The following is a 14,317-nucleotide window of genomic DNA, read 5'->3' on the forward strand; positions in this document are numbered from 1 at the left end:
AAGGCAGGTCTGAAGAATAAGCAGTGGAGATGTTGTAAAGAAAAAAACTCAAGGTCTTAATACTGTCAGTCTCAATTCCTTCCGAACAGGGTTCCCAGGGCGACAGCCCAATTGCCGGAGGCCAGTGGTTCTCTTCAAGTGCAACGCAGTGACCTTGACAAAGGGCATCTGTTACAAGGAGTCCATGTCCGGCTGACAGCAGCATGTTCGGTGTTGCATGCATACCTGAAGGCTCCAGAAGTTCTCAGAGGACTACTGCTTCTGCATTTAAATGAAATGTCTTTTAACATTTTTAGGAAAACAAATGCTGTTTTGCAGAGCGCTCTGGGAGTCTACATGCAGTTTGTCAGTCCCCGCCAGCATCTGTATGCACGCCTGTCTCACAATAACTGTAAGTAGCTCCTTCAGGACCATAGGTTTTGAGGTGGTGAGATGCCACAGACAACTTGCTTGCCACCCGCCTCCACCTAAGGCTGTGCCCCACTGATTTCAGACTGATGGATATCAGAATTTTCCTCTCGCCAAGAGAAAGGTTTCCAAGATGGAGACTAAACAACATCCCCTGGTATCTCGTTCCAAAGGTTGGGAAAGTTCCGTGCCAGCAAACCACTTTGTGGTTGCATTAGACGCTCTCTGCTGCCCTGTGGTTAGCTGGAAGTCACTTTACCGCCGGGCTTTTATCGCCCAGCGGCTGCATTTAGCATTCTGGGTGACCGTGGCCCACGCCCCAAACCAGAGGAAGGCCCTGAGGGGCTTTTAGAGGACCATCCAGCAACCCTCAGAGATGCAGGAGGTCCAGATCAGATCTACAGACACAGATTTAAAAAAAAAAAAAAAAAAAAAAAAAAAAGGAGGTCGCTTTGGCGCCCTCTAGGGGCAGTTCATTGCCATCCTGTAGATTGTGAAATCTTTGGGTAATTTCATGTCAGTATGGAGACAAACATCTTGTTAGTGATTTCCTCATATGGCTTACCAGTACCCTTTCCTACATTCTTTTTGTTGATTATTTTACATGACCACAGGATCCCTTTTCTCATGGAAACTTCATCATAAAATCCTGTACCGAAGGGGGAAGAAACCCAACAACAACAAAATTAAAGCCAGAGACTTTGATTGTGTCTATCAGTTCTGTTTATTTTGATGCAAGCACTGAAGGCAGCTCTTCAGCCCTCCTTTTTAAATGTTTCCCATTCACAAACATGAGATCTGAGTTGGTTTCATTCCCTTTAACAAATGGGGGCGCTCCGGGGGAGCAAATCTCATGATGCCTCATATTGAAAAGCAGGGTGTTTAGAGTCTTTCATTCTTGGCATCATTGGTAAGTTCCTTTGCTTCTCTGTGCCTCAGTTTTCTCAAGTGTAAAGTGGGTCAGAGAAGAGTGCCTTCCTGATGAGGGTGCTCTGAGGATTGAAAGAGATCATGCCTGCAAAGCACATCATTGTCCTTCACAGGTATAGAGAATCTGGGGCACTCACGACAGGAGAGCGCAGGAGACTCAGGAATTACCTAACAAAGGCACTGACCTCACAGAGCTGTTGAAAGGGTTAAATGATTTAATGAAGGCAAAACACCAGAATAAAGTTTAGCTTGTCCTAACCAACTGAAATCAATTCCCGTTGCAGATTTCCATTGTACAGTTGAGCACACTGCAACATACATCAGTTAAGGAAGGGGCTTAGGGAACTGACATAGTCCACAGCAGAGTCAGGAATCCATCTGCCTCCACAACCCAGGCTTTTTACCACGATGCTCTCTCTATGCATAGTAACTGTTACCATCAGTAGTATTTTGACAGGAGAAATAATTTTCAGTAGGCCTGCTGTCTCCGACTGAAGAGAAGTTTCCAGTTCGTCAGCCCAAGAAGTGCACATTCTGAAGCATGAGCCCACTTCCATGAAGACACCAAAAATGTAACCATTCATTCAGAGTCTTTTGGTGGCGTGGGGCAGAAGTTCTCCACTTTTTATTTATTTTTATTTATTTATTTTTTTTTGCAGCAAGAGGATATTTTCTGCTGGCTGAGATACTTGACTTCATCTGGGAAAGTGGACATAGTTGATAAGGAATTTAAAAAGGGAGCATCCAGAGGGAAGCCAAAACACCTTCTTAAGGTGTTTCCTTAGGGTCTCCCTGTCGAGGTGAACCCAATCGAAAGCCCTGGTAACTTCTAATGTTTCTCTAGAAGAGGTTCCAAAGCCACTCCACTTTCTTTTTCCTTTTTTTTTTTTTTAAGACTTTATTTATTCAGTAGAGAGAGAGAACACCCAAGCAGTGGAGAGGCAGAGGCAGAGGGAGAAGCAGACTCCCTGCCCAGCTGGGAGCCTGACACAGGGCTTGATCCCAAGACCTGGAGATCATGACCTGAGCCAAAGGCAGGTGCTTAACCATCTGAGCCACCCAGGCGCCCCTCACTTTCTGACTCTAGCATGGAAGATGCTCCCTGCACCTCTGAGAAGGAATCTGAGGATTCTTGAAATTTCTGTTGAAATTGGACAGAGAAGTTCTAAGCTAACCAGCGGTAAAAGTGTTCCTAACGTAGCCTCAGTAGAAGCGCTCCCTGACGTAGGGCTTTCTTCAGCTCTCTTGGTCAGCATATTACCAGCTCTGCTATCTAAGCTGCTAAACCTCAGAGTCTCCCAGCTCAAGGATTTCCCATTGATTTTAGCTTCCAAAAACAGATTTCCCACAGCACCACCAGATTGTGACCGTGGGTGAAGTCTCCTGCTATTCCGCTTACTGTCTGCAAGTGCTGAGGCTTTGGAAACTCAAATCTTTGAGGCTGTCTTATTTTCTCTGAGGGCACAGAGCTAAAAGAAGACGGTTTGTTGTTTTAGGGAAGACACTCATTCCTAAGAAATTTCTAGCTATTGGGCAGTGGAAAAAAAAAAAAACTGTTTCGGAAAAACTTTTTCTGATGTTGAAGTGGTACAAACATGTATTTAAAGGAGATGCTTTTCTCAGAGGTGTTGCTGAGATGTATGCCTATATTTGAGCTCCGCTTGGCTCTGAGACTTCCCCGTGCATTCCCATCTCTTCTTTAGGCAAGTTGGTAAAACACTTCATGAGTTAGTTTCTTTTTTTCTTTTCTTTTCTTTTTTTTTTTTTTTTTAATACTATACAAGGAGCGAGGCCCACTGGTCCTGAAGCAAAACTACCTGAAAACTCTGTTTTCCTAGGAAGTGCTTTCCAGGTAAGAGGAAGATATTTTCGGGTTGAGATTTAGACTCTGGAAGACTCCCTCCTGCCCAGAAGCGGTCATCCCCGACAATCGCTGCAAACAGCAACAGCAGTGAGACGACAGTGATAATGCCACTTACACTGGCCTCTATAGTAGTCTTTACTAGGAAAAGTTCAAGTGCCACGCGCGAGGTTGCAGATGATCCTCAGGTGTGTTTCTGTTCCCATTAACAGACAGGAAACTGAACTTGCAAAGGTGTCTGTCTCACTGAAAGGCCGAGAAGAAGTGACTCATGGGAAACCGGAAAACAAAACGAAACAACTTCTGTACTTTTATTACACGTCAAAATTCCGAGGGTAGGTTGTATACAATCAAATCAGCTTTTGAAGAGCAGGGTTGCCTGCTAGTAGTGTATTCATTCATTCATTCATTCATTCAATGTTCACTGAGTATTCATTACATGTCAACTGTTGATCAGGGAGTGGGCTGCAGCGTCCCTAAATTCACAGAGCTTCCATTCTGGTGCCTAGAAACAAACAAACAAGAACATCAAAATAAAATATCAGGTGGACATAAATGTTGTGGGGAAGCAAAGGAAGAAAGCTAGGAAATGCCGAGGGTCTTATTTCCTACGGCATGGTCCAGGAAGGCCTTGACAGGCGGGAGGCATTTAAGCAGGACTTTGAAGGAAGCTAGGGCTCCATGAAAGCGGTTAAAGTAGAATTTTCAAAAAACCAAAAAGCAACTCTCATATAAATAGAAACCGAACGTATGTCAAAGATTCATTCTGCTCAGTAACTAGTAAAGGAATAATAAAAGGTTAAGACTCGTTCAAGTGGCATTAAAAAATGTGGCATTTACAGGAAGTTTAAAAACGGAGTGCTCAACGAAGAAAGACCGTTAGATTACAGACAAAGCTGGTTCATGTCCTACTAGATTCTATAGCAACTCTACTCTCTGAAGTCCTTTAACAGAAATTATTTGGTCTCTCCTGGAAAAAAAAATCTACAAACTAACAAGAAACTTCACTCCATCCAAGACTTTTAATCAACAGTCAAGAGTGAGTCAAAGAGAGTCCATTCCCCTAAATCATCCCGTGGGAACCTATGAAACAATGTACCCATAGCACATTTAAAAGACACACTGCTCACCTTTTTATTTTCAAGTTTTGCTTTCTTTTTCTTCTTTAGTTTTTTGTTTGGTTTTTTGGTGTTTTTTTTTTTTGTTTTTTTTTTTCTTTACAAAGTCAAGCAGATAGCTGGAGGAGGAGCATTGCAGGCAGAGACAACATGAGTGAGTTGGCCCCTCTCCCTCCCTCCAGGAGGAGCCCCCCACCAACGCACACTCATACGTTCAACCTTATTAGGAAGTGTCGTGTAAGTGAATAGCTGGGGGTAATCTGGAGAAGCTGGAAGATTTACACTGGAAAGAGAATGGACTTGAAGTTGGAAGTTGAAAGTAGGGAAATTTCAGAAGGTATTAGGGAGTCATGAATATGAAACGTGATGAATAAGAGGAGAATGGATTTGGACATTTTGCTACTTCTCTTGGGCCTGGAAAGGTAGTTCATCTACACAAGCCCCACCTTTGACTGTTTCCTGAGAAACTGGGCAAAGACATGAACTGGTTCCCATTACTTTTGGTTTGCTTGTTGGGCTGTGTTCTATACGAGATGGGGCCATGGCACTTCCTAGCTTCATGTCTGTCCGTACAACCTTCCTCTGTCTCTGAAACGTTCACACTCAATAGGGTGTTGCAGCATGGAGACACTGTCACTGTCACTGAGATGTAATCTCTGTTTTCCAAAACACCTCCTCCTCCCACGCTTTGCACTGCTTACAAACACTCATGCATTGCTTCACGGTAGCTTCCCCACCACCGAGGGAACCAAGTATCTCCAAACTCTTTGCTTGGCCAACTGGATGATGAGACCATAGCAGCAGAGGTCTTTCAGCATAAGGTCTGGGAGTCGGAAGTGCTTTTTTTCAGATGGCAATTATAGCCCCTCTGGGATATGCAGATAGAACTGTTAGGTTATTCAGTAGGCAATTTCCCCATTCTCCCTTCCCACCCTTTTACCAACGGATAAAGAGATAACAGTGTGGGTTTCAGGCACCAGACAAGAACCTGAAGGAAAAGGAGAACAGCAGCCCTGATGGATGCGATTCACCTCCCACCAAGAAGGATAATATGGGGAGGGAGGGGGAGGAGGCAGTGGGGGAGAAAAGAGATGAGTTTGTGACCCCAGCCTCTTTGCTTTTAGAAAGAGGTTCTTGCTCCCAAATACTGTCTTCACACTGCCTGCAAGCCCACCAATCAGAAATTCATTTAGGTTAATATTCACATATCCTGAAATGATTAAGGAGACCACCGTTTGGTTCAACAAACACTTGTTTAGTTCCTGATTATACTGAAGTTCATGAGAGAGTAAGTACAGAACCATACTTTGGAGACCCCAAGTAAAAAGGGCAAGTGCAAAGGATAAACGATCCTTGAAAAGGATGCTGACCACTTTCATTCTGGTCGCAACTCAGAGTCCTGAAGTCAAAGAAAGCCAGGCCAGTGATGTGACCCCTGGATCTGAGCCCTGGCCTCAGGCAATAGTACCTCCAGGGCTTCCAAAGCTCCAAACTTGGTTTTCTCTTATTCTGTAGTACCAGGCTATCAGCTCCTTCATCTTAGATATTGGGAAAAGCAATGTAAATTTCCGTGCAGGTCCCCCCATGTATCCTGGGGGGTGTTTTCAAATTTCATCCAGCTTATATGGCACCAAGAAGTATTGTGTTCTCTCTCCCATCTTCAAGGTCAAGAATTTGATTCCTGGTTGCTGAGAAAAGCCAGATTTCTCCTAGAAGGAAATATTTTTGTTAGAGAAGTCTGTGTCAGATTATTTCGTCTGTTAACAGCAGAACCAGAAGATAATGAGGACTATTTGACAGAGACTAGCATTGACAAATGGTACACATTTTTGAACTCATTTCAAAGTACAAACTCCTATTTCATTTCATTTTCTAAGGCTCTGAATAACTTATAGACAATTTAATTGCCTGTATTTGGAATAGGGAATTCCTAAAATGCTGAGTATAATATTTGGATTTAAAGAAAAAGACACCATAATAGAGGCCATTGTTCAAGTAAGTAGAGACAGGTTCATGTATTTCAAACCCTGGATGAAATATAAAGAAGATCATTGAGTTCTAATTCGAAAGAATTCCACTGAAAGACTCAGAAAACAATCCACTGCGAGAATATGAGACAGAATTATAATATTTACTGGACCATTGTTTGCTAAGAAGCATTTATTTTATATCAATTTTTAACAAGACTGAACTGTCAGATTGTTTAAAATTCCATCGGAAAAATTTGGATTATCACAAAAGTGTTTACTCTTTTATTCTTCCATGTATATTGGATTACTCATGGAAGACAACGGAAAGAATCTGAGAAATGCTGGTTTTAACAGCAACTGAGACTCCATTTCAGAAATATTATAGACTATGTCAACGAAAGCAGTTTTTGGACGTGCGTTAACGCAGCCGTGATACCACCGGTGCAATGTAAGACACCAAGAAATGAAATTTTCCAGCACTATCAGCAGAGATTATTCCTTGGAAGATGATGGTAGAAGTGAAACATGCTTTCCCTATAGCAACCATGCTTGCATAGGAAAAAAAAAAATTATCTTGTTTTGCTAAATATCACCATTAGCTCCAGCAGCATGACTCAGAGTCTGTTTAATAAAATAAGACCTTTTAAAGTCATCCTGGAACACTGGAATTATCACCTATGAAGACACTGCAGTCATATATAACTTAGATCACTCGCTGAATAGACTTCCCTTAAAAGCACGTTTAGGACGAAGAAGCCAAACTTCCTCTTGGTATTAAAATCACCTTTGATCATCCATTCTTTTTTTTTTTTTTTAAAGATTTTTATTTATTTATTTGACAGAGAGAGATCACAAGTAGGGAGAGAAGCAGGCAGAGAGAGAGAGGGGAGGAAGCAGGCTCCCTGCTGAGCAGAGAGCCCGATGTGGGGCTCCATCCGAGGACCCTGAGATCATGACCTGAGCCGAAGGCAGCGGCTTAACCCACTGAGCCACCCAGGCGCCCTGATCATCCATTCTAATACCAAACAGGCATGTCCACCTTTTTTTTTTTTTTTTTTTCCTGTAAGGTCTGAGTTTCAGGGACACAGGTAGCTTGTAACAATGCAACACTTCTCAGCTGCACGAGGCCCCCCCGGGGGGTTGGGGGCCACAGAATGCGGGGTCCCGCCCCCACCGCGGCTGCCTCTGTATACCACAAGCTGGGTACAGAAGGCATTTCTAACAGGTCATGTTGACGCTGCTTTCCTGGGAACCGCACTCTGAGAACTGCCGCACTGAAGGACTCTGGGTGGGAACTGTTAAAAGCAATTGTAGGAAAAAAATTAATCTTACGTGTGGGTCAGGCTGGTCTTGTGTAAAATGAAGAAAAACAAAAAATGAAACAGGCCTAAGCTTCCCCCTAAAGGCTCATCGGCCTCTCTGTGACGGCTGCCTCCAAACAGAGCCCTCTGCTTCCTGATTTCCCTTCGCTCTTTCCTATATTTAGTTCTCGGAAGTGCTCACAGAGCCCACTAGCTTCATTTACCCTACAATGTACATGGAACATAGCAGTTATTCCTTTCAGGGGACCTTTGCATTTTAACAGGGGTCAAAAATTTAGACCCAATAAATGAAATCTGAACAACGCAAGGCATCACTCTGTTACATTCACACTCCATCACCCGCATTACGCCACAGTGGTCTAAAAGTCAAATCTCTCTCCGTGTTACTATCCTGTTTGAAGTCCTCCATGATGATTCTGCTCTTAGAGGCAAATTTTAAGTGCTTAGCAAGACTTTCAGGCTTTTCTTTTCTTTTCTGTTTTTTAAAGATTTTATTTAGGGGCACCTGGGTGGCTCAGTCAGTGAAGTGACTGTCTTAGGCTCAGGTCATGATCCCGGAGTTGCAGGATCGAGTCCTGTAAGGGGCTCCGGGCTCAGCGGGGAGTCTGCTTCTCCCTCTGACTCTCTCCCTCTCATGCTCTCTCTCATTCCCTCTCAAATAAATGAATAAAATCTTTTTAAAAATACAAAAAGTAAAGATTTTATTGATTTATTTGAGGGAAAGAGGAGAACAAGTGATGGGGAGAGGGAGGGAGGAAGGGAGAGAGAGAGGAAGACTCACTGCTGACCAGGAAGCCCAATGCCGGGGCGATCTCAGGACCTAGACTTCCTGGCTTTTCAACCTATGCCCCTGCCTACCAGCTCTACCTCAGCAGCCACCTCTTCCTCCTCCCACTTTGGATACAATACTGCACTACAATTTCTCTGAAAATGTTCTTTTCTCAGGATCAGCTCCATCATTTTGGGAATCCAGTGAAATAGAAAAATGCCGGACCCTTTGGCCATGATTATTAAAGAAGTTCAAGACAGCGACTGCAGAGCATGTATCCGGAACCAGAGGCTTCCGAACACGGAGCCCTGTGTGACCGCCAGCCACACACCTGCAAAGGGGCCCTGAATATTCCAGGGACATTAATCCCTAAATCGCCTCGGCACTTGTCTTGAGGTATCACAAAGAAACCCGTCAAGATGTGTTATTTCCTTTTGCTCTGAGTCAGTATCTCTGGACTTGTTGAACTTCAAATGCAAGAAAGCACATGAGCCTCATCATGCCTTTACTCATTTTCCAGGAAAACTCTGATGTAGCCAGGGAGTACCAGGTACTACTTTGACCCTGGCACTGACTTGTCATAATCTCTCCCTCTTTGGTACCTCTGTAAGGTACTGTTCCTTCCTCCAGAAATGCCACTCACCGCGTCTTGGGAGAAACTCCCTTCCCGGGCTTCAATCTCCTTTGTATGAGCATCTTATTCACTAAGGCTCCAAGCTACGCCAAGGCATCTCCATCTTTGTGTCTGTAGAATCCAGCATGATGTCTGGATCGGAGGAAGGACTTCAGAATGTTCATTAAATGAAAGAAGGGAGGTCAGGTATCCTAACCTTTTCCCCTATTTCAAAACCAGTTTTGTGGGAGAAAATCATTTCTAAAGCTGAGAGGTAGCTTAAATGTGATTCAGTCTTCCCGATTTACAAGGGGAGGTTGTCAATTTACTTCTCGTTACTTCTCCTACCACGAAGGGAGGAGGCAAGAACTGAACTCCTGCATCTCTGGAACCTAAGCGAAGAGGGTGTGACACCTCACCCCCCACCCCGCCCCGCAGAGACGTGTTCGGTCCTGCTCAGTGGAGGAATCGGACACGAGAGAGTTTGAATCATCAAGGATGCCTTTCCTAGACTGGCTTCATATGGGAACTTCTATTGTTAATTCAAACATCAGGAGCTGTCTGAGGTCTGCAGTTGGCTCTCCCGGGCTGATCTAGTTTGTGGTTGATGTCAGTTTTTTGCTGCTCCCCCCACCCGCAACCCCTGGGACTTCTGACTCCGCACCCACGTTCTCCCGTGAGTGGGTGGCAAAATACCTTACAAGCTGAAATTCAAACCGATAAAGTCTGCTTTTTGTAAGTTTATGGTTTATCTATGAATTCCGTGTACCCAAGCTATCTTCATCCCTGGTTGAGGCAAAATTTGAGCATTGGCAGGATATCCTATTTACTTAGGTATTTTGCTCCAACTTGCGGGCATATACTATTCTGGGCACATTATGAGAGAAAATCCAGGAAGCTTTTTTTTCCAGTATAATCTTTTTAGTTGTTTTTTAGCCATTGGTATATACTCTGTCCTTGCAAGCACTGGAGGATTGAAGCAGCCTCTGGTCTTGTTTTTTGGGGGGCGTGGTGGGGGGAAGAAAAGAGAGCCCATTGTTCCTGACTTCTCGGTAGATTGCTGCTTCTTTCTTCTTTCCCTTCCGTATCTCCTGAAGCAGGTGGGCTTTCACTCCCTCCGGGTGCCTCCAACCCTTGGAGCTCACTAACGAGCTGGGACCAACGGTGGTCAGGTTCAGACATCGATCTCAAAAGACAAAAAAATTTCTCAGCATTAGATGCTTCTACAGCAGACATCGAGGCCTGAATCGCCATTCCGATGGGCACGTCTGGCAGCCTGCTCGGAGAGCAAATCCCAGGTTGTCTATACCACGCTGCGAGTCATGGAGTGGCAGGGAGCCCGTGAGAAAGTCTTCATGGAACCAGAAGTGAGGCTCAAGGACAAGACAACTTTACCCATTTTTTGGATGTTAAGGGTTCAGTATTACTTTTAATACTGAGTGGACTTCTTCATTCCTTCATACCAAGCTTGGTGTGTGCACTCCCAAATCCCACTCTTGCTTGTTTGGAGACTCAGTTGCAATTGCTTTCATAGGCATAGAATCGGGACCCTCCGGGTTGGCAGGGGGTTCAATTGGTTGTGCAGTCTGTCCCTTCCGACAGCTGAGTCTGCTTTACCGCCCCATACTACCTCTGCCTCAACACTACCCAGGACGGAAATGGACTACTGCCCAAGGTCACCCACTTCGTCCTTGAGTAGCTCTTTCAGAAATACCTTCTTTTCATAAAACCAGATGTCACTTGGCCTTTCAGATTTAAATGAGATTAATTTGAATTCTCGTGCCTTATGCAGGAAGCCATTCACAAGCCTTTCAGACTCCCTGTCCATCTTCGAAGTGTGGGCAGGAGGCTGTTCCTAAGTGTCCTGGCCACCTCCCGCTGAGGCCGGATCACTCCGTGTATGGAGCCCTCTCTTTTCTACAACCGTCCTCCTTTCGGCTGTCACCTTCTCCCCTCCACTGAGCGGTTCTCTTCTTTTCCTGCTGGGACATTCCACGTGAGCCTGTCTCAAACACAAGGCCCTGCAAGTGTGTGTGACATAATTAAGGCACTGGCTGGGATTAACAGTGTGGCGACCAGTCAGGTGAGGATGAAACAATATGCATTTCTATTCTTCAAAACCTCTCAGCTACCTCATCACCAGGACCCCACTTCCTGGCCACATTTCTCTATAGCTTTCACATCCCACCATACGCTGTGCCCCTCTTTTCTTCTAACTCCTCTCTCCTTCTGTCAAATTCCTTGTCCCAAATTCTAGTTAACTCACTCTGTAGAGAAGTTTGGTTTTGCCTTTATCTTCCAGACCTTGACCTTGGGACCTCATGGCCCAAACCCAGGGCAGTTAACCAATGTGTTTTCCCAAAGACAGCCCACTCCCTAAAAGTCTTGTGCCAGATGTTACCCTGTCCCTACACAGTTACACAAAGTCCGGGTCTGACTCCCTGTCCATTCTCTCCAGTTCATTACAACCTGCCCTCCCTTGGCAGGCTTCTTGCTCTCGAGTCATTGCTATGGATGGGAAGAACACAGGCTTTGGAATGAGACCAGAGTCTGAATCCCACATCTACTATTCAGCAGTGGTGTGACATCCATTGGGCTAACTTTTCCAGACCATCTTTCCCAGCTATGAAGTGGTGATAATTATACCATCCACAGGATTTGTTTGAAAATGCAATCTTCTGGTACATAGTAGACACTCAGCAATTTTCATTTAGTTTAATTAAAGTAAAATGAAATGGAGACCAGGTTTAAACATCTCCCAAGCAGACAGAACCGTTTAAGCCAAGTAAGCAAAACTCAATCTGGCTTATTTTTAGGAGCATCCATGGAACCTACTTTAGGTTATTTCTTATAAATGCCACTGATAATCATCAAAGAATCTTAAAACATTTTCCTAAAATGGTATAAGATAAGCACTTTTAACCAATCCCCTGCCATCTGGAAACCCCCACTATAATAACCAATCATTGTGAAGGTCAAGTAACTTTGTCATTGTCATTTTCTAAGCCGTGCCAGAACATCGTGCCCTTGAGCTTTATCGTCCTGGGTTTGAAGTGCCCCTGATTGTGACCAGTCCATCTCTCACTCAGTCAAATATTCATATCAAGTCAAGCTCTGTAAATTTTCTTTTAACGCTTTCCTTTTCCTTGGCCTCAAAACCCTTCAGCAGTGGTGTGGATGAACCCTCTCCAGCCCGGTTTGTTTGTTTAGACACCCGACCCCATCTCTTTGCTCTCTTGGCTCTCTTGGCATTTCATCTGGTCCCTGCTTTCATCCCCAGCTTTGGCTTTCATTACTCAGTCACTCCCACTCCTATGCAGAAGGGAAAGAAAATCTGCTCCTGCCTTTTCCTCTGTGTTACGATTCTGACTAACCCGGAAATAGCTTCGGAGATGACCGAGATCAAGTTATGGCTCAGAGGTATAACTGAGCTGTTTCCTAATTTCCAAAGGGCATCAGAAGTGCTGAGATCACTGTGAAGATGACCCCTCTTTTTGTCAGAGAGGACTGAAGGAAACACTGGCCTCCGTACCTCTTTTTTTGGCATCTCGTAAGTAAGTACCTCTGTACTCCTGAAAAGAAAACAGGTCAAAGATGCCATAATGGCTCTCACAACCCAAATCTCACCAACATACAAGGTTTAAAAATCTTAAACAAACAAAATAGCTTGCAACATAATCTCTGCTCTAGTGCTAAATGACTCGGCTTTTAAATACATAAAACTCCACATATAAACCCTTAAGTGTACAACGCTGGTAAGGAAATTGATACTGAGTCAAGATGATCATTTTTATGATTTATTGACCTACCATATAGGTTACCGGAACCTCAAAACTAACTCAGCCTCTGATGAGGTGGGAGTCTCCAGGATGGGAGTTACCAGAGAATGGACCCTCACCGACTCAGCCAGGCAGACACTCCAGGATGCCCATGTCCTTCAGATCTGGCCATTCTTTGGGTGTGGGGGAAGAGCTGCATTTTCCACTGGCGTTTTCACATCAGAGAGGCATTCTAAGAGAAAGCATCCTGGTTGAGCAGCTTAAAAAGATTGTCCTATAAGCAATTTCAGATGAGTTATTTTTCTCTTTGCAGGTCCAGATGCTCATTTGCACAAAAAGTATAAAAATGAATGCCAGTATTAGCTGGAAACCAGGTCTGGCTACTGTAACAAAAGTCAGAATAATTGTGACTTAGTAGAGGCCGGATTTTTTTTTCTCCCTCGTGATACGGTCTCAACTCAACCTGTCCAGAGCTGAGAAGGCAGCTCCCCAGTTTGGGACCAGGCTCCCCGGATGCTGTTTGGCATCTTCAACACTTATCTTTCACCTCAGGGCTAAACTGTTCTCAACTCTTGCCAGTGAAAAAGGAGAAGGGGAAGCGGAAGGAGCAATCTTTCCCTTTTTCGGGTGTGAACTGCAAGTTGTTTACATCTATCTGCTCCCATCCCATTGGCTATCACGCAGGCACGTGGTCCCATCAATCTGTATCACCAACGGCAAGACAGAGCCTTCAGCGGGATGCCACGTGCCCTGCTAAGATTCAGGGCTTGTCTTGCTGACAAAGAAAAAGAGAATACATACTCAAGGGGAGCTAGAAACTATCCTTACGGTTTCCTGTGAGCTTCTGCTAAGATAGAGGTGGAATGTTTGACAGAAAGTCAGGGTTCCATTGGTAGTAGTTAATGTGTTTTATTTTGTTTTTTAATAATAGGCAAAAATTTCGAGCAGTGGATTTGATTTCAGTCTTGATATAGAGACAAAAGAAAAAGGTATGTGTGCCTTCACACTTTCACACAGAGACTCCCAGGGTGGGTCTGATTAAGAATGGCTAAGGTTTGGGGATAAAGTGACTGTCACTGCCCTGGCCTCCTGGTCCTGCTGGGTTTTAGGGAGTGAAGGCTTGGCCCTTGAGTGAGGCCTCAACCTTGCCCCATCTCCCAGCCACTCCTGATTAGGTTATTGCTGGTGGTGTGTGTTGGGGGAATCCAAATTGCATTTACCCCTTAATGCCCAACTCATTTCTTCAATTCAGGCATCTGGGTTTCTGAGGAATTTCATCCCCTTCTCCACTGGTCCAAACATACCTCATGAACAAGGCTTCCCAAAACATCACACAAAGGAATGTTACCCAAATCTCTTGTGTACACTGCCATGCTGCTCTCATTATCTTTCATGCAAGGATTCTCTTTTCCTCAAGTTCTAAGAACAGGAAAGGGCAGGGAAGGGAGGGGTGGGGCAAGGGGACAGGGGAGGATAAGGGTAGGGGAGAATAGGAAGCCAGTAGGAAGCGATGCCAGAGAGAGATACATCTGGAATAGAAACCAAGC

General features: G+C 44.5%; 1 protein-coding gene across 1 annotated transcript in view; it reads right to left on the reverse strand.

Moving 5' to 3' along the window:
* Positions 1–2,371: 2,371 nt before the first annotated feature.
* Positions 2,372–14,317, reverse strand: part of CCDC91 (coiled-coil domain containing 91) — a 358,743-nt gene continuing 346,797 nt past the window's right edge. The window contains exon 13 of the mRNA XM_032347556.1: positions 2,372–3,704. Within this exon, the coding sequence (XP_032203447.1) occupies positions 3,642–3,704 (63 nt within the window). The 3' untranslated portion in view covers positions 2,372–3,641. The remainder of the gene's footprint in view (positions 3,705–14,317) is intronic.

This window comes from Mustela erminea, chromosome 6 (genome assembly GCF_009829155.1).
Source record: "Mustela erminea isolate mMusErm1 chromosome 6, mMusErm1.Pri, whole genome shotgun sequence".
Lineage (NCBI taxonomy): Eukaryota > Metazoa > Chordata > Mammalia > Carnivora > Mustelidae > Mustela > Mustela erminea.